The sequence below is a fragment of the Wolffia australiana genome, chromosome 2 (genome assembly GCF_029677425.1).
Source record: "Wolffia australiana isolate 7733 chromosome 2, ASM2967742v1".
NCBI classification, from domain to species: Eukaryota; Viridiplantae; Streptophyta; class Magnoliopsida; order Alismatales; family Araceae; genus Wolffia; species Wolffia australiana.
Window position 1 is genome coordinate 3,556,980 of NC_135836.1, and position 18,720 is coordinate 3,575,699.

Below are 18,720 nucleotides of genomic sequence, written 5' to 3' on the forward strand. Positions count from 1 at the left end.
GGGGGAACGCCAAGATCCAGAAGGAGCTCTCAGACAAGAGCCGTCTTGATCACTCCAAGGAGTTGTCGTGTTTCTTATCAACGATATCGATATATGTCTATAAGAGTTGATATTGTGGACAATTTGAATCTCAATTTCTTTCTTCATACATTGCTAGTATCAACTGGTATCAGAGCCGTCGGTTCTCGGAATTCAAATCAAGACGGGAATCTAAGATTCCGGCGATCCAAGATCAACCAAACTTCCGGGACCTTGAGCGACAAGAAGATCACCGAATTTCGCAAATTTGGTGCAAGATCTAGAAGCAACTATTCGGCTATCTGGTTCAAGATGGAGGATATAACTGAGAAGGGAAAATCAAGATGCGACGACGTACCGGTTCCGGCGGAGATATTATTGGGCATTATGCAGCAATTACAAGCCATGAATTCAAAACTGGAATCTATTCCAGCTTCATCATCAAGAAACGCACCAAAGGAAACTCCAAGGTACGGGAGAGTGCGGACACCAAGATTCGGTTAATGACAACAAGGTCTTGTTTAGAAAGGGCGACTTTCCCTACTTCAACGGCACTAATGCACAGATATGGCTGAATTGCGTAGAGCGATTCTTCAAAATCCACCGTCTTACGGATGACGAGAAACTACAACTGGTCTCCTTACACATGGAAAGACCAGCGCAAGGATGGTACAACTATACCGAAGAGAATTTTGGCTTTGATCACTGGTTAATATTCCGTCAACATTCTGAAAAATGTTATCATTTCTCCGCCAGATCTTTATGTAATCAATTGATGAGCCTCAAACAGACCGGAACAGTGTTGGAGTATCGATCAGAATTTGAGGACCTTTGCGCATTTTTACCTCATGTTCAGCCCGATATTCAAGAAACGGCGTAGTTCAGAGGATTGAAGCCCCCAGTCAGAGTGGAACTAAATAAACATCGACCAGAGGGAATTCAAGAAATGATGGAGTATTCAATAGAAGCAGAGAGTAATCTAGCTATCCGGGGAGAAGAGGAAGAGGCAAAGTACATTGCAAAGGCTTCTCACAAGCCTCACGATTTCAACTTACCCAGAGCAAACTATTCTAAAGGAGAGGGTCTACCATCGTCCCAGACTACCAGAGTAAATCACAATTATCTCAAGGGGGATACTTCCCACAAGGGCAACAGAAAGAAAATTACCAAGTTGTCCACAGAAGAGTTCTTACAGCGCAAAGAGAGAGGTCTTTGTTATCATTGTAATGATCAATATACACCCGGTAATCGATGTCAAAAGAAACTCAGTATTTACATGCTGGAGGAAGAGGTCGAGGAGGTGGATCAGCAACCACTCACCGAAGAGGACTTCATGCAACTAGATGAAGGGCCCCTAATGGGGGGTGAATTGATGTCATTGCAGAGGTTTAGCAATGATACAGGTCCGAGGAACAATTCTTTCAGGCTTTGGGGAGAGATATACAATCAAAAAGTGACCATCCTCATCGATGGAGGGGCCACCAACAATTTCATTCGACCCACAGTTATTCAAAGGCTAAAGATTCCAATTCATCCTTACCACAAGTTCAGAATTTCAATGGGCGACGGTCACTGCAGAGAAACAAGTGGGATATGTCTTAACTTGCCAATTACCTTCCAGGGTCTGGTTTTCGAGAAAAAATTTATTCCTTTTCCGCTGGGAAGTTGTGAATTGATTTTAGGAGTACCTTGGCTAAAAACATTGGGTTGGTTTCACTGCAATTACCATCACCTGATGCTCAAGTACACTTGGAAAGGGGAAATCCATACTATTATTTCAGATCCTGAATTAAATTCACTGAGGTATTCTCAATTCTATATTGATCAAGCTAACCAAGATTGGGAGAACTCTATTCAACACATTACGGAGATTCAGGAGCAAACGCCCGATCTAAAAATAGAGGTATCTTCTATTGCCCTTGAAAATTTCTTACATTGGCTGAAAAATGCTTTCCCACATGTATTTGAACAACCAAAGGATCTACCTCCAGTCCGAAAATGTGATCACCAAATATACTTGAAGCCCGGGGCACAACCTATAAATAAAAGGCCTTATAGATATTCGTATACCCACAAGAATATATTGGAGGAATTGATACAGGAATTACTCAGTTTGAAGGTGGTCAGACACTCACAGAGTTGCTTTGCGAGTCCAGCGTTGTTGGTAAAAAAGAAGGATGGAGGATTCCGGCTCTGCGTGGACTACAGAGCTCAAAACCAGATGATTATCCCCAATAGGTTTCCAATACCAATGGTGGATGAGTTATTAGAAGAACTACATGGTATGACTATTTTTTCCAAAATTGATTTGAAATCTGGGTGTTATCAGATTCGTATGCACCCAAATGATATTCACAAAACGGCTTTTAAAACATATCACGGACATTTTGAATTTGTGGTGATGCCATTCGGATTGTCAAATGCTCCCGCCACTTTCCAGTCTCTTATGAATGCAATGTTTGCTACACATTTGCGCAAGTTTATATTGGTCTTTTTTGATGATATACTGATTTATAGCAAGGATTACCAACAACATGAAAAACACCTTGCAGTGGTATTCAAATTATTGGCAGAAAATCATCTTTATATCAACCCCAAGAAGTGTAACTTTGGGTGTAAACAAGTGGAATTTCTGGGACATGGCATTTCAGCCGAAGGGGTTTCCACTGATCCTATCAAGATTGAAGCTATCAAACAATGGAAGGTACCTTCTACTATTAAGGAATTGCGTGGGTTCCTAGGCTTAACAGGATATTATAGGAGGTTTGTAGCGAACTATGCAGCTATCTCACATCCATTGACATCTCTACTGAAGAAGAACTCATTTAAGTGGAACGACGAAGCACAGTCAGCTTTTACTAATCTAAAGGAAGCTATGTCCAAAACACCAGTGTTAAGGCTACCGAATTTTGCAATACCTTTCAACATTGAGACTGATGCTTCAGACTTCGCTGTGGGAGCAGTATTATTGCAAGAGAATCACCCTATTGCCTTCTTCAGCAAGGCTTTTTCAAAGCACTCTAAACACAAATCAGCGTATGAAAGGGAGCTAATGGCAGTGGTGTGGGCGATTCAAAGATGGAAACATTATTTGATGTTTAATCAATTCAACGTATACACTGACCAGATCAGTTTGCATTTTTTAACAGACCAGAAGGAGGTGCCTATACAATATCATCGCTGGGTATCCAAGCTACTAGGGTACAACTTCACCATTCATTACAAATCAGGGAAGAAGAATATAGTTGCGGATGCATTATCAAGGGCCCCACAAATCGTTTCAGGAGAATGTAATGCAATATCTACAACGCATTGGTTGGATAAAATAAAGCTTTCCCAGGAAGTCACAGACGACCCCAAGTTGAGTAAAATCAAATACGACATCGAAGCAGGGAGAGACCCACCTCCTGGCTATTCACTTACTCAAGGCATCCTTATGTATAAAGGAAAAATTATCTTACCAAGGGGCTCCACATTAATCCAGAAGGTCTTGCTTGAATTCCACGATTCTAATATAGGGGGCCATGGGGGATTTCAGAGAACCCTGAAAAGAATTTCTCAACAAGTCACTTGGATGGGCATGAGAAAACAAATCAAAGCGCATGTGAATGGTTGTCAGGTCTGCCAACAGCAAAAAGCATCCACACTATCACCAGCAGGATTGTTACAACCTTTACCAATCCAGAGTTAGATTTGGGAAGATATTACCATGGATTTCGTGGAAGGATTGCCTAAATCAGAGGGGGCTGATTCAATACTGGTAGTGGTGGACTGCCTGAGTAAGTACATTCACTATATAGCTGTGCGACATCCATTTAAGGCATCTACTATTGCAGAAATATTTACCAAAGAGATAGTGAGGTTACATGGCATTCCACGTTCTATAATTTCAGATAGGGGCAGCCTGTTTACAAGCCTTTTCTGGAAGGAACTACATCGTCTACAGGGTACCCACCTCAAATTCAGTTTGTCATATCACCCTGAGACTGATGGTCAGTCTGAAGTAACCAACAGAGGCCTGGAGTGTTATCTAAGATGTTTTGCATCCGAAAATCCAAAGAAATGGAAGAACTGGTTACATTGGGCAGAGTAAAATTATAATACATCTCTACCCAATGTAACCAGTTCTTCCATTTCTTTGGATTTTTATAATACATCTTGATCAGTCATCTGCCCCGAACATAATTTTGGGCTGAAGGGAGGTCAACGGGGACGAAGATCGATGGGAGGAAGGGGATCGACGGGAGGTCGACAAAGATCGACGAGAACTTTTGTGAGGTTGACGAAGATCGACGGGAGGTCGACTGGAGGTCGATGGTGATCGACGAAGATTGATAGGGTGGAGGTCGACAGGGAGGGGAGGTCGACGGGGACGAGTAGCTCGACGAGGAAGGAGATCGGAGGTCGACGGGGACAAAGATCAACGGGAGGTTGGGGATCGACGGGAGGTCGACGAAGATCAATGGGAACTTTCGTGAGGTTGACGAAGATCGACGGGAGGTCGACGGGATAGACGGTGATCGACGAAGATTGATAGGGCAGAGGTCGACGGAGATCTGCGGAGGTGGATGCTATAAGGGAGGGGATCGGAGGTGATTGGTGGCGGAGAGCGGGGGGAAGGTCGGGAACGGCGGAGTGGTTTCGAAAACGGCGGAGGAGGGGAGTAGCTCGGTGGACAGCGGGGGAGATCGGAGGCTTTCCTTGAAATTGCATTGATTGCTGGGAGATCGGTGGAGGTCGACGGAGACCGGCGGACGTCGACGCTCTAAGGAAGGGGGTCGGCGGTGAGCGGTGGCGGAGATCGGGGAGAAGTTCGGGAGCGGCGGAGTAGATCAAGAACGGTGGAGGAGGGGGGAAGCTCGGTGGAGATCGGAGGCTCTGTGAAATCGCGTTTTGACCTCTGGGTGATCGGAGGAGGTTGACGACCGAGGAAAGGATAAAAGCTTGAGGAGGATCGGGGTCGGCGGAGGTGATAGAAAAAAAAAAGCAAGCTTAAGGAAGACCATCGAAGGAGCGCCGGAGAAAGGACGTCGGTGGAGGACCGTTGGAGGAGGATCGGAGGAGGAAAGAACCGTTGGAGGAGGTACAAAGAAGGGCAGAATAGACATGCCGAGGCAAGGGAAGGAGTGGACGGAGGTGAGAAAGCGCGGGGGAAGGCGGTCAGGATGGGCGGAGCATGGCAACAGGCGTGGACAGCCATGGCGAAGGAGGAGTGAGGCAGTGGAAGGCAGGGGACGAGAGACGTGGAGTAAATGCTTCAGGTGTCTGGGGTGGGGGCATCATGCACCTGATTGCCGAAGTTCGCTCGTCTGCAGGCGATGTCGGGGGGTGGGACATCGACAAGCGCAATACCCCGACGTGGCCTCTGACTATAGAAAGACAAACAAATTAATGGTCGCAACGCAGGTGAGTCTTACCCAAGCCACGTGCATTGTTGGGAAGATTGAAGCCGGTGAAGTGAGAGAGGAGGAAGTGCGAGAGGCATTGGTGAGGAAATTCTTGGAGATGAAGGGGTCGGAAGTAAAGAGATTGGAGACGGGAGAGACAGTGGTCCGACAAGTTCCGGTATCCGAATGCATTGCAGTGTGTGGGTGGAGGCAGGTGATTGGGGAAGCAAGAGTCATATGGCAGCGCATCATCTGGACAGGGAAGGTCAAGGATAGAGCGTCGAGGCCAGCTATTATTGACGTCAGGGGAGTACCAGCTGTATATCGTTCCACCCGGAATATGGAGGCATTAGTCTGATCTTTTGGGAGGCTGCGAGGGGTCGTTACGTCGGGCCTAGAGTCGGGTGACCCAGATCTGGCAGTGTTGGATGTGGCAGTGAAGGAGGATGCGGTGTCGTCGGCGCGGGTTCTGCTGCAGGGTCGAAAGGGCACATATAATGTTAGAGTCCTGGAGCGTCAACCACCAGCCCCACCTGATATAGAGGGTCAGGAGCCCCGTAATGGGGCGATCGGAGGCGGGAGGCGAGAGAGGTTGTCTACAAGGGAAGGGGAGATGGTGATGGATGAGAAGGATGGCGAAGGTGAGGTGGAAGAATGGGAGACAGGAACCAGGAAGGTGATGGCAAAGGGGAAAAGAATGTAGCGGAGAGCTCGCGGGTATCGGAGGATATGAATGGAAGTGATGGCATGATGGAGACACAGCGTTCGGGAGCGATCGACCAGAAAGGGGCCAAGAGAAAGGGCACAATGCGATTGTCAAGAGGGAGGCGGTTAATAAGGGGTGATTTATTAGGCCGTTGCATTGGTTATGAGAGGCAGCAACTTTATATCAAGAACGTTGACGGAGAGAAGATATGGCTGGAGGTGGGGAAAGGTGGGAGGATGCAGTTCCCCCGAGAATGGATGGCAGTAAGAGTGGGAAAGACAAGGCACGACAGGACGGAGAGGAAAGCAAACAAATTGAGAAGCAGGGCAATGGAGGAGAGTGTGATAGAGGAGACACTCGAGCCGGAGAGGGAGGTGGTGGTGACCGAGGTCGACAATGCGACACGAGACAGAAATGTGGGTGTGCTCGGAGGCTTCGGGGAGACTCAAAAGGACACGGAAGGGGTCTGTGCCGATCTCCATGAGATGCATATCATGGAATGTGCGGGGGCTCCGGGATGCCAAGAGGAGAGGGATTGTGGGCAAATACTTAAGGGAGTGGGTGCCACGGTGGTGTGCTTGCAGGAGACGATGTTGGAGGATTGTGGGGCAGGGGACTGGCGTGGGGTTGGAGGGAGTCTGCTGGAGACTTTCGTTTCGGTGAATGCAATTGGGCGATCAGGGGGGGTGCTGGTTGCTTGGAACGAAGCGGTCTTAAGGAAGGAGGAGGCATGGCGTGGTCAATTCATGGAGGCAGTAAGGTTGACACAGAATGATGGTTTGGGGGTGGTTATAGCTTCAGTTTATGGACCTGTGAACGCCAGTCTCAGGGAGGGGCTATGGTTGGAGCTGGTGGAACTTGTGGATAAATTTCAAGGGATGCCACTGTTGATTGGGGGGGATTTCAATGTGACCCTGGGGGCAAATGATAGGCCTAATAGAGGGGGGGGGAGACCAAGGGTCGGAGGAGTTCTGGGCTTTTTTTGGCACAAGCAGGGTTGCAAGAGATGGGCCCAATTGACTGTTGTTTCACACGGAGGAGTTCGGGGAGAGCGGCTTCTAAGTCTCGGCTGGATAGGTTCTTATGCTCAGTGGAGTTGATGGAGAGATTCCCGGGGGCAGATGTAAGAGCCTTGCCTAGGCCTATATCGGACCATACACCGATCATGTGGCAGTCTCATGAGGGCCATGGGCGGACCACATACTTTAAATTTGACAGGTCATGGTTACGAGAAGGGGGTTTCAAAGAGGAGTTAAAGGACATATGGCGGACAAATTCGGAGCAGGAGCCAGGGGCGAGCAGATTGGCAACTCGCATAGATGGGTTGAGAGATCACTTGAAAAGCTACAGAAGGAGGATAAGGGAGGCTAGATGTAAAGTGAGAGTCGAGGCCCTCACAAGAATTAGAGAACTGGATGAGGTGGAGGACGGTCGGACATTAATGAGTGCAGAGATTCATGAGCGAAAGAAGTGGAGATGTGTGGTGGCAGAGGAGGATAGGAAGGAGGAAATGGATTGGAGACAAAGATCCCGGCAGCTATGGTTAAAGGAGGGGGATGCAAACACGAGGTTTTTCCACCTTGTAGCAAAATGGACCACGGAAAGCGAATCAGATATTATCAGTGAAGGTCGGAACCCAAAGGGTTACAGGGACACAGGCAGTGGGTCGAGCAATGGCGGAGCACTTTCGTTTGATGTCACGGCGGGGGGGTCGGAACAGTTGGCGGTGGACGGGTCAAGGGGCGTCTCAGTTAACGCAAGGGCAGAGAGATGGCCTGGTGCGACCCTTTGATATGGAGGACTGAATGGCGAAGACACCCCAGGACCGGACGGTATACCGGTGTTTTTCTAAAAGGAGTTCTGGAGTGAGGTCAAATATGATGTGATCGCCACTTTGGGGGAGCTCAGGAACCCTCAAGCAAATATGGAAAGGATAAACAAATCCTTCTTATTCTTAATACCGAAGCGACAAGGAGCAGAGAATGTAGGCGACTACCGGCCCATATCGTTATCCAACTCCATATATCTCATTGTGGCAAAGGTACTGGCTAACCGATTATAAGGGGTACTTGGGGACTTGGTTGGGCCGTTTCAGTCTGCTTTTGTAACGGGGAGACAGCTTGTTGACTGTGCAATCATGGCAGGGGAGATTATTGCTTCGTGGAAGAAGAATGGGACCAAGGGGTTCATGTGGCAGGGAGATTATTGCTTCGTGGAAGAAGAATGGGACCAAGGCATATGATTTTTTGGATTGGCGGTTCCTATGGGCAGCGCTACGAAGGCAGGGATTCCCGGAGGAATGGATCAAATGGGTGAAGCGATGCGTGACGTCTCAGTCGTTTGCCGTGTTGGTAAATGGCCGCCCAGAAGGGAGGTGGATCAGACTGCAGAGAGGGCTCAGACAAGGATGTCCACTAGCGCCGATGCTTTTTGTTCTGGCAGCTGATGTACTAGCCATAAGTACTTCTTTGGTATGTGGAACGGGTTGTATTAGAGGTTTTCAGATGCCGAGCCAGCCATTGGGCATCCCTTTGTTACAGTATGCCGACGATACACTGTTCTTCATCGAGGGATCGGTAGAGGCCAAGAATTTGGCGGCACTCTTGCGGGTGTTCGCAGATTGTTCGGGACTGCACATCAACAAAGGAAAATCGGAATTTGTGGGTTTCGGCCTATCGATGGAGGAGGAGACTCAGTGTGCCAGTGCGCTTGAAACGCCAGTGGGTTCATTGCCTATGAGATACCTGGGGCTACCCCTATCTATTGATAGCCTACAACAAGCAGACTAGCAACCAGTGGTGGAGAAGGTGGAGAGACGGTTGGAGGGTTGGAAGCAAAGAGTCTTGTCACGAGGGGGGAGACTAGTGCTGCTGCGATCGATATTATCAGCAATTCCAACTTTTTATTTATCCGTGTTTAAAATCCCGGTGGGTGTTGAGAAACGCCTGAGCGGGATCATGCGGAGATTTTTTTGGAAGGGGGCAAATGCAGGGGAAGGACGTGTCATGGCGCTGGTTTCATGGAATGACATCTGCACGCCAACTAAACAGGGGGGGACTTGGGGTGCCTGACCTAAATAAACTGAATGTGGCGCTATTGACGAAATGGGTTAGACGGATCGTGGGACCGGAGGATGACTTGATTAAGGAGGTGGTGAGGGACAAATACAGATCCAATTTGGATTGGGAGAAGTTGATGCGTAATGTGAGGGGGGAGTCGGTTTTTTGGAGAGGGCTGAGGAAGGTGTGGCCACTGGTCAGGGAGTTTTTCTGGGCCCAATTGGGGAATGGCGCTGGTTTTAGGTTTTGGATGGACAATTGGTTGTCGAATGGACGACTCTGTGATCTGTTCCCTCGACTATATGCCCTTGCCCGTCACCACCATGACTTGGTAGATGAGTGTTGGGATGGAGTGTGGTGTCCAACTTTTGCGGCCATCTTATCTAGTCAGCGGTTGGAGGAGTTTTTAAGCCTTCAGCAAACTCTGAACAACTGGAGGCCAATGGAGGGGATGACAGATGGGTGGGTATGGGCATCGGGTCCGCTCTCCAGTCGAGGTGTGTACCAGAGTTTGAGACCACACCACTATGAGGACCCAATTAGGCATGTGTGTTCTGTTCTGTTCGTTTAACTCGCACAAAAAATTCGCACAAACGAACCGCACAGGGGTCTCTTCTCTGTTCAGTTCGTTTGGTGTACGAAAATTAGAACGCACAATTCGCACAAATTCACACGATCCGCACAAATTCGCACAAAAGGAACAAATTTGCACAAAAGGGAGACAGATTGGCGACGGGAGAGGGAGAAGCAGAGGAAGAGTGATTGAGAGAACGGACAACGCAGAATTGGAGAAAAAGAGGAAGATGGACAGGGAGAGGCATAGACATGGAGACAGATAGAGAGAGGATGAGAGATTGAGAGAGGAGGGTGGGACGAGTATTTCTGAAGAAGCGAGACTGTGAGAGGGGGAGACATGGATATGGAGAGGGAGAGGGAGAGGGGCAGGAAGAATGAATGAGAGACAGTGAGGGGCAGATAATTGGAGATGAATATACACCGTGACATTGGCAAGGGAGAGGGAGAGGCCTAGAGGGGAGAGTAAGAGGGAATGTGGGAGATCGAAAAATGGAGAAGAATAGGGGCAGTGAGAGCGTGAGGAAGAGTCAGTGAACGAGAGAAGAATAAGGAGAGGGAGAGGGAGAGGGGGAGACAGAGAATCGGAGAAGAAGAGGGAGAGGGAGAGGGAGAGAACGGGTGAGTTCTTACCTCGCAGAGGGTGATCTGACAGCAAGGAGGGCGGAGAGCGACGGCAAGGAGGGCAGACCGAGGGTTGAGGAAGACCTAGAGGACGGCGGACTGACGGGAAGGAGGGCGGCAAGGAGGAGGACGGAGGGAGTGGGGAGGGAGTGAGGACAGAGGGCGGCAAGGAGGAGGACCTAAAACGTTTTTTTCTTTAAAAAAAAAAAAATCGCACAATTCGCACAAACGAACCGCACAGGGGTCTATGCGAAGTGCAGTTCGTTTTAGAGTTTGTTATGTTCGGAAATCCGAACAGAATGCACAAATCGCACAGGTTCGCACAAAGCGAACCGCACAACCATGTCTAGACCCAATTATCTTAAGGGCATGTCGCTCAATCTGGAGGCAAAAGATTCCTTTAAAGGTCAGGGTGTTTGCATGGCTGCTCGCTAGGAAGCGGACAATGACCCGCGTGAGACGGCGAAGGTTTTTACCGGCTGAATCTTCACTATGCCTTGTGTGTACGGAGGAGGAGGAGTGCGAGCATCTTTTCTTCCATTGTCGGCTTGCTCGGGCGCTATGGGCTAGCCAGGGGTTGGCAGAGGTTACGTCGAGCTCGCAGTTATGGGCCACACTGCCACAGCACCAGCATGGGATTGACAAGGAGCGGGGGATGAGATTCGTGGTGCTTTGGGCGTTATGGTCTCACCGCAACGAGGTCGTCTTCAAGGGGGTGGCAATGTCGGTGGAAAGGGCTATAAATGATGTAGAGAGGCTGGTTTTTTGTTGGTTTGGTCCTGGATGAGGTGGTGGATATGGGGGGAAGGATGGGCTTATGCTTTTTGGCCTAGACCCATCCACGTCCGTGTGTTCGGAGGGTCACCAAGTTGGGTGATCTTCTATATTCTTAATAATAATAATAATAATTATAATACATCTTTTCATACATCCATACAAATGTCACCTTTCAAAGCAGTATACGGATCAACCCCATCACCTTTTGATTCCATAGACCAGCTGCTTATTGAAAGGGATCGGATTCTTTGCAGCTTAAAGCAACATCTAGCCAAGGCACAATCTCATATGAAATCACAAGCTGATAAGCACCGAAGAGATGCAGAATTCGAGGAAGGAGATATGGCCTATTTAAAATTGAGACCATATAGGATGAGGTCATTGGCAAAAAGGGTCTGCGAGAAACTCAGTCCCAAATTCTTTGGGCCCTATAAAATATTACAAAAAATTGGTCCAGTAGCTTACAAACTAGACTTACCTGACACCGCTAAGTTGCATCCTGTATTTCATGCCTCTTTACTAAAAAAAACAGTGGGACAACTTCAATCTAACATTCAACCACTGCCAGAAGAATTAACAAATGAATATGTCTGGCAGGTCTACCCGGAGGACATTCTTAAAATGCATCGAACGCCTTATGGAGCAGAAGTTCTCGTCCAATGGTCAAATCTACCACGGGAAGAAGCTTTGTGGGAACAAGTCCATACATTATGAAAGGCATTTCCAGAATTTCAGCTTGAGGACAAGCTGCATCTCTATGGGGGAAGTATTGATATGCGTTATTTCAAGACTTACCGAAGGCGGAAGCTCAGATCTGGTCAACGGAGGGTTGACCAGACCCAGTAATTTGGGCGGGAAAAGACATACCTCGGACGTATATAAATAAAGCTTGAATAGCAAATAGGGTAACGGGTTTTTCTTGATCTTGAAGTCTCTTACCGGGTCGAGAAGGGTGGAGCTGGCGATCGGCTAGAGGAGCTAGGCGATCGACTTCGCAACTGAACTTCGAGGAGGGAGGAGTCCACCTGAGGCAGGGGGAACGCCAAGATCCAGAAGGAGCTCTCAGACAAGAGCCGTCTTGATCACTCCGAGGAGTTGTCGTGTTTCTTATCAACGATATCGATATATGTCTATAAGAGTTGATATTGTGGACAATTTGAATCTCAATTTCTTTCTTCATACATTGCTAGTATCACAATCTTACATGAATTTTGATGATGAGTCCAAAATTGCTGATTTAGTGGATCAGTCCAAAATTACTAGATGGCATTGGAGTGTATGCCAATGAGCTTGAAATCCTTTGGAAGGAAATTGACTGTTATTGTCCCTCGCCAGACCACTCTCTAATCGATCAACAGATATTTCGTCCCCTGTGTGCCTGGCAGAGATCACAAAATGTCCAGGTCCTGAATGCATCCTATCACTATAATAGACCCTCTTTTGTGCATGTCTTCTGAAAGGCAAGACTCAGAACCACCCTTTCCGGTTGAGATTCCACTTTGTTCGTGCCTTTTGATGCGCCAGACTCAGAACCAACTGGTCCAGTTAAGTTTCCACTTGTTTCCCATGATCCCAGCAGGCATCCAGACATCCCAATGCAACTGGACTGGGTCAGCGGACATCCATGTAATCTCCTCCCAGATATCCAGCAGTCTCTATCCAATGCTCACCCCCCTGCTAACCCAACATTTTACTGATAAGAGACTTTGAGCAAAACCAGTTACATATGGTGAGTGATTATAGCTGTTCTGATCATAGCTGATAATCCTCTAGTGCAGATAATCCTACATGTTCTGATCCGATTATAGCTGATCCCGTTATTGCTCAGACCTCTCTTCCTCCATATGGTTCTCTGATTTTCCACACTAATATTTTTCGTTTGATTAATATCTGAACTCGTGACAATGTAATCTCTGAGCATAATAACCTATAAATAAATCTTCAACAAATAGGTATTCCAAAGTCATCAATGAGGTCATTGTTCAGCCTCAATGGAAACAATCCATAGATGATGAAATGGATGTGTTGCATGCCAATCATACATGGGAGGAGACCTTGCTTCGACACGGAAAGAAGTCGATTGCCTAGATATTATGCGATATATAGCGTCAAATACAATACTGATGGGCAACTTGAATGGTATAAGGCCCTGCTAGTCAGAAATATGATGCTGACTACATGGAAACCTTTCCAACGGATGCCAAAATGAGTACTGTTCCTACTTTGATCACTTCTGAAGCTAACCAAACATAGGAGTTATAAGTATGATGTAACATATTTTTTTACAAGGTAATATAAATGAGGAAGTCTAGGAAAGGCCCCCTGGGTATGCTTTTCAATTATGGGAAAATTTGTTGTTCGAGAAAGGCCCTCTATGGGCTATGTCCATGTAGAACAAATGTTACCATCAGTGCAATTGTGACCATATCCTTCTCTATCATCAAACGTTACCTGGGAATGATGTCACTCTCCTTGTCTATGTTGATGATATAATTATTAGTGGGAGTCACTCCTCTAGAATTGCTACCTTAGAAGGGCAACTTAGTGCCTAATTCAATATTAAAACCTTGTCTAAACCTTAAAACCTTGCATAAACTTAATCGAGGTGGCTTGTTCGTCCAATGGCATCACTCTCTCTCTGCAGATATATAAGCGGTCTTCTGAATGAGACTGACTCAGATTTTTCTGCCTCGCAGGTGACCACAAGTCTACAAAGGGGTACTGCTCACTACTCTCTGGCAACTTGGTCACTTGGCATTGTAAGAATAAAAATCTCTTTTTCTGCATCAGAGTGGAAGCAGAATTTTGTGCCTTGGCCTAAGGCATCTGTGAAGCTCTCAAGATCTGGGGGATTAAGCGAGTGGTCCACTTCTCACTGGCCAAGCCCATCAACCTTCTGTGTGACAAGTCGGTTATTAGCCTTGCTCATAAGCCTGTCCAGCATGACAGGACCAAGCATGTTAAAATTAATTGGCATTGCATCAAGGACAAACTGGATTTCAAAATCACGAAGTTGTCTATGTCAGGACTAAGCTCCTACTCGCCCATTTCTTGGCCAAAGGACTGTCCAGGGATCTCTGTGGGCCTCTTATGTCCAGACTGGGAATGAGGGATATCCATTCCTCTGCTTGAAGGAAGGTGTCAACAAAGTAAGCACATGTATGTCATGAGTGTGTACAATTTGAGGAGATATGGCCATTGCCATATCTTTTCTTATTGGGGGCTGAATGGACATTAGACCAAAAACTTTACTTGCATATAAAACAAACCCAATGAAATGAAACAACGGCGTTTTTTTCTGTTTAAATCTATTCTTCTGCTTTGTCAATTTTTTTTTTTTGAACAATAAAGAAGATCACCCAGCTTGGTGATCCTCCATACACGAGGACAGGAGGGATCTAGGCCAAAAAAGACAAATGGCCCATTAGCCCCCCATACCCTCCACCTCAGCCAGGACCAAGCCAACAAAATACAAGTCTCTCCACTTCATTAGTAGCCCTGTCCACCGACATTGCCGTCCCCTTGAATACGACCTCGTTGCGGTGGGACCATATCACCCAAAGCACCGCGAATCTCAGCCCCCGCTCCTTCTCATACCCACGTTGATGCCGCGGCAGTGTGGCCCATAAGACGGAGCTCGACGTAATCTCTGCTAGCCCCTGGCTAACCCATAGCGCATGAGCGGGCCGACATTGGAAAAAAAGATGCTCGCACTCCTCTTCCTCCTCCGTACACAGAAGACAAGTGTATCATCAACGGGGAATAAACTGGGTGGAAATGCAGCTAATGCTGCTCCAGACCAATAATAATAATTATAATGAAATGAAGACGAGGAAATGATGATTCCCGGAATTGAAAGATAACAATGACAGGAGTTGATATGCATATTCTGCACTCGTTTAAGAAGGTTCTGAGATGGATCCCAGAACATGATAGAAAACATATTAAGGATGACGATATCATCAAAATCATTTCAATACATTCTGATGTTTGATCATCAATTATAAAAGATACAAGCCACTCAACTCATGGAGTGAAATTAACCTTGGTGGGAGCTAGATTCCGTTCACAAAATGTTTATTTGGTTTGATGGATATTAATAGTTTTATAAAGGCCAAGAATCAGGTACAATATACCTAAAATTATATATTTTCAAATTCTGAGATAAGCGATGAACATTTCAATAGAAAAATTATCTCAAGGCATCTCTGCAAAAAATTTACCATCCTGTCTTTCATGTGGTATACGAAGCTTCCTCCATACGTGGAGCCATCCAAAGGCCATCCAACCGTGTGGAGAACAGAACCTGGCGTATGCTTTGTACCATCGATCTCCCAAACCTATTAATACAGAAAATTGCAAGGGGGTATGAATAAAATTGAGTTTATTTTGAAGTAATGACAAGCATCGTGATATGTCAATGAAGCTGGGAAGAAATGGGTCATGTAAGTCAAAAAAATATCGGTATCAAAGTTCCAGTAATGAACAAAGAACGAATTCTACGAGTAATCATAGTAGAAACAAAATTTACGAAGGAAATATTACTTATTAACCTAGGCTTCAACAAGAGTAATAAAGTAATTCAAAGTTAATAATACCAAAACTTGCATTCCATCTAAATAAAAAATATCCTCGTAGAATTACAATTCTCCTCAAATATTTTGACACATACAGAAGTGATTAAACCAGGGTGCAGGATGTTATAAATGAACCAAGAGACCAGAATTATACATTGCACGCAAGTGATGAAGGCAGCTATTACCCTAACTTCTTAAGAATCAGGGATTGTGGTAGATGACATAGTATAAGAATGACAATACATCATTTGTCCCATCGTATACCGCAAGGACAGAGTGTGTTATGTGCACGGAGGGTGAAGAAGAGGGTTCTCATCTTTGCTTTGAATGCCCACTCACTTGGGTAGTGTGGGTCAGCAAATCTATGACAGGGATGCATGTCTCCACAGAGGAGTCCTTCTGGGACACACAACAGGAAGGGTAACCGAGGGGTAGAGAGGAATGGGCATGCTGTTTCTGTGCTTTTGGCCACATGACTGCACCGCAACAAGGTCATCTTCAAAGGACGAGAGGCGTCGTTGGTCGGGATAGTGCACGATGTGGAGAAATAGTATTGGTTTGGTTTAAAGGGAGGTGAACAGAGGGTGTGGGGACCCCTAGGGTCTAGGCTGTATTTCCACCTTTCTATTTATTAATCCTATAGGGAGGACCACTGATCACGAGTGACCTTCCCCCACTTTCTTCAAAGAAAAAAATCATTCATCCCATATTGGCCCACATGCTCTGTCCATGGACCCTACCTGGATCTGACTTCCCCCTTGATCAACCTAACTTATCTCTGATTTCCATCCTTCCATCTAATTTATTTGCTAAGATCAAGGATATTTTCTGTGAAATCATTCTGCAATGACATTCATTAATTCTTGTTAGAGGATAACTTTCTGACCCAAAGGTGAAAGGAGCAACCAATAAAGAAGAAAGAAAAACTTGACAGATGTGTGATACGGAAGATCTAAAGAAAATATCCTCTCTAAATAATTTTTCTCTCATAATCACGGAAATCAATCAAATTTTTCAGAAAGATGATTTTACTATGTAATCGTAGATATTGACAGACATAGACACTTTAGTAACGACTAAAGATGGAACATCTTTGGATGCAAGCATAATTCATTTCACAACATTTCATCTGAACTGGCAAGCGTTTTCTGAAAACTCAACATCAAATGAAATATTGATTTTAACTCTTCAATTCAACAAAGAAAATTTCAGATCATTTGACATAACAATGTCCATAAAGTACCTTTCTTAGCCTTCAAGATTGACAATGCATAAATTAGACTATCCAAGGTTGACAAAAAGCTTACACTCATTTGACTGAGGCACAAAAATCTTGGTTGAACAGCATAAGCATAATTAGAACGGAAAAAAGACAATGACAAAAACTTACTTCTTTAATGCCGAGAGCATACATCTGGTGTTGTGAATGGCTCTTCTCTCGTAAACTAAATTTCTTAATAATTTTCTGGAAATAAATTGCCCAATTATGTGTCCATTAAATCAAACTTAAACAAAGATGTGTGTATTAATCAGTTGTTTGTGCAAATAAAGTCATAAAGCAAAATAATTTTCAGACCTCTGACAGAGAACCTCGGCATCCTTCTGCAAGTAGTGTGATACGCCCTGCACACCATTTTGCCGTCAGCATGTTCTCTAAGACTCTGAAACAACAGATTAAAGTAGTACAGTATCAATGACGGAAATCTAGTTCTTTCAAGAGAGTGATATTGCTAAATGGGGAAAATTTTTGACCCTATAGATGCCATTTAGAGACATGAGGAGCGAAAAATGCATTGTACAATTACTTAAACAAGATTCGAATGTGTACACTGGTGACTTAATAGTTTAAGAGTCGTTTTCCACTGCGGATGACAGCAATAAATTTAGAATTGGAGTTCAGACTCCACTTTTTGAACATGATGATAAATGGAAATATGTTTTTTCTAAGTGGAAATATTAAATGCAAGTCTCTATTTAAACGAGTAGAAAAAAGCGATAATGAATCCATGGGCCCAAGAGGAACCAATGAAAAGATGATGTCAAAGATCACAATTTGTGGAAATTAAGTTTCCAAATTTACCAAAGAATTACTATAATTCAAACCAAATAATTATTAAAAATATGATGATACCGAAATCACTTAAAAAAATTAATGATGATTTTATTTGCATACACACCTTTGAGATCAACACCACGCTGAAATGTTTCCCTTTTTGACCCATCCTTACTGATGCCCATATCATTAGTTCTGACACCAATAACATTGTGGTCTGCATCATATAAAACCTACAAAAATAACCATAATATCAAGTCAACGCAGCAAAGGCATTCATCTTGAACGGGAAAAAAACAAGTTACCTCGCTTGCAGCAAAACCTGCATAGATCTCAACGCCCAAGTTCTCAGCTGTTGTGGCCATCCATCGGTCTAGCTGGCTTAAGCTATAGAATGAATATTAAAATTGCACAATAAGAAACATGAAAATATCTAAGGCTCTCAGGACACTACATGAATGAAGGTACCAGTGTGCAATAATATAAAGTAAAAATACATAAAATAACACAGTACGAAGCTTAGAGGCAAAATCCTGCAGAAGCCTTATGATTTTTTTTTGAATGACGCACAAGCCTTATGATCATGAAGGATGATGCACTTTTAACTCCAAACGAAAATCATGGTACTGAAATGGATTAGATAAGCACATCAAAAATGAAAAGTTACCACTAATTAGAAAAATTCTTTCCTAAGCATTGATGAAACACAACGAATTCAGTTCAATGGCAATAATTTGAAAAAACAAAGAAACTGTTATAATCCTGGTTAGGGAACAAAGTTCAACCATAAAACTGAGTGAGAATCTCTTTCAAGAGTATTAAAAAGTAGAAATATCACCAATAGGTCACACTTCAACAAACAGAGTCACCCAGAAATGCGAGAACTCAGATGGAGAGACAAGTACAGATGACGATAGAAAATAAATTGAGTCAGATTGACTCTCTA

The 18,720-nt window shown here is 45.1% G+C and overlaps 1 protein-coding gene across 1 annotated transcript in view; it reads right to left on the minus strand.

The window, feature by feature from the left end:
* Positions 1–18,720, minus strand: part of ETFQO (electron-transfer flavoprotein:ubiquinone oxidoreductase) — a 34,622-nt gene that overhangs the window by 10,815 nt on the left and 5,087 nt on the right. The window contains exons 5-9 of the mRNA XM_078591688.1: positions 18,080–18,161; positions 17,899–18,007; positions 17,298–17,344; positions 17,112–17,186; positions 15,368–15,484 (exon numbers count right to left, since the gene is read on the minus strand). Coding sequence (XP_078447814.1) covers positions 15,368–15,484; positions 17,112–17,186; positions 17,298–17,344; positions 17,899–18,007; positions 18,080–18,161 — 430 coding nt within the window. The remainder of the gene's footprint in view (positions 1–15,367; positions 15,485–17,111; positions 17,187–17,297; positions 17,345–17,898; positions 18,008–18,079; positions 18,162–18,720) is intronic.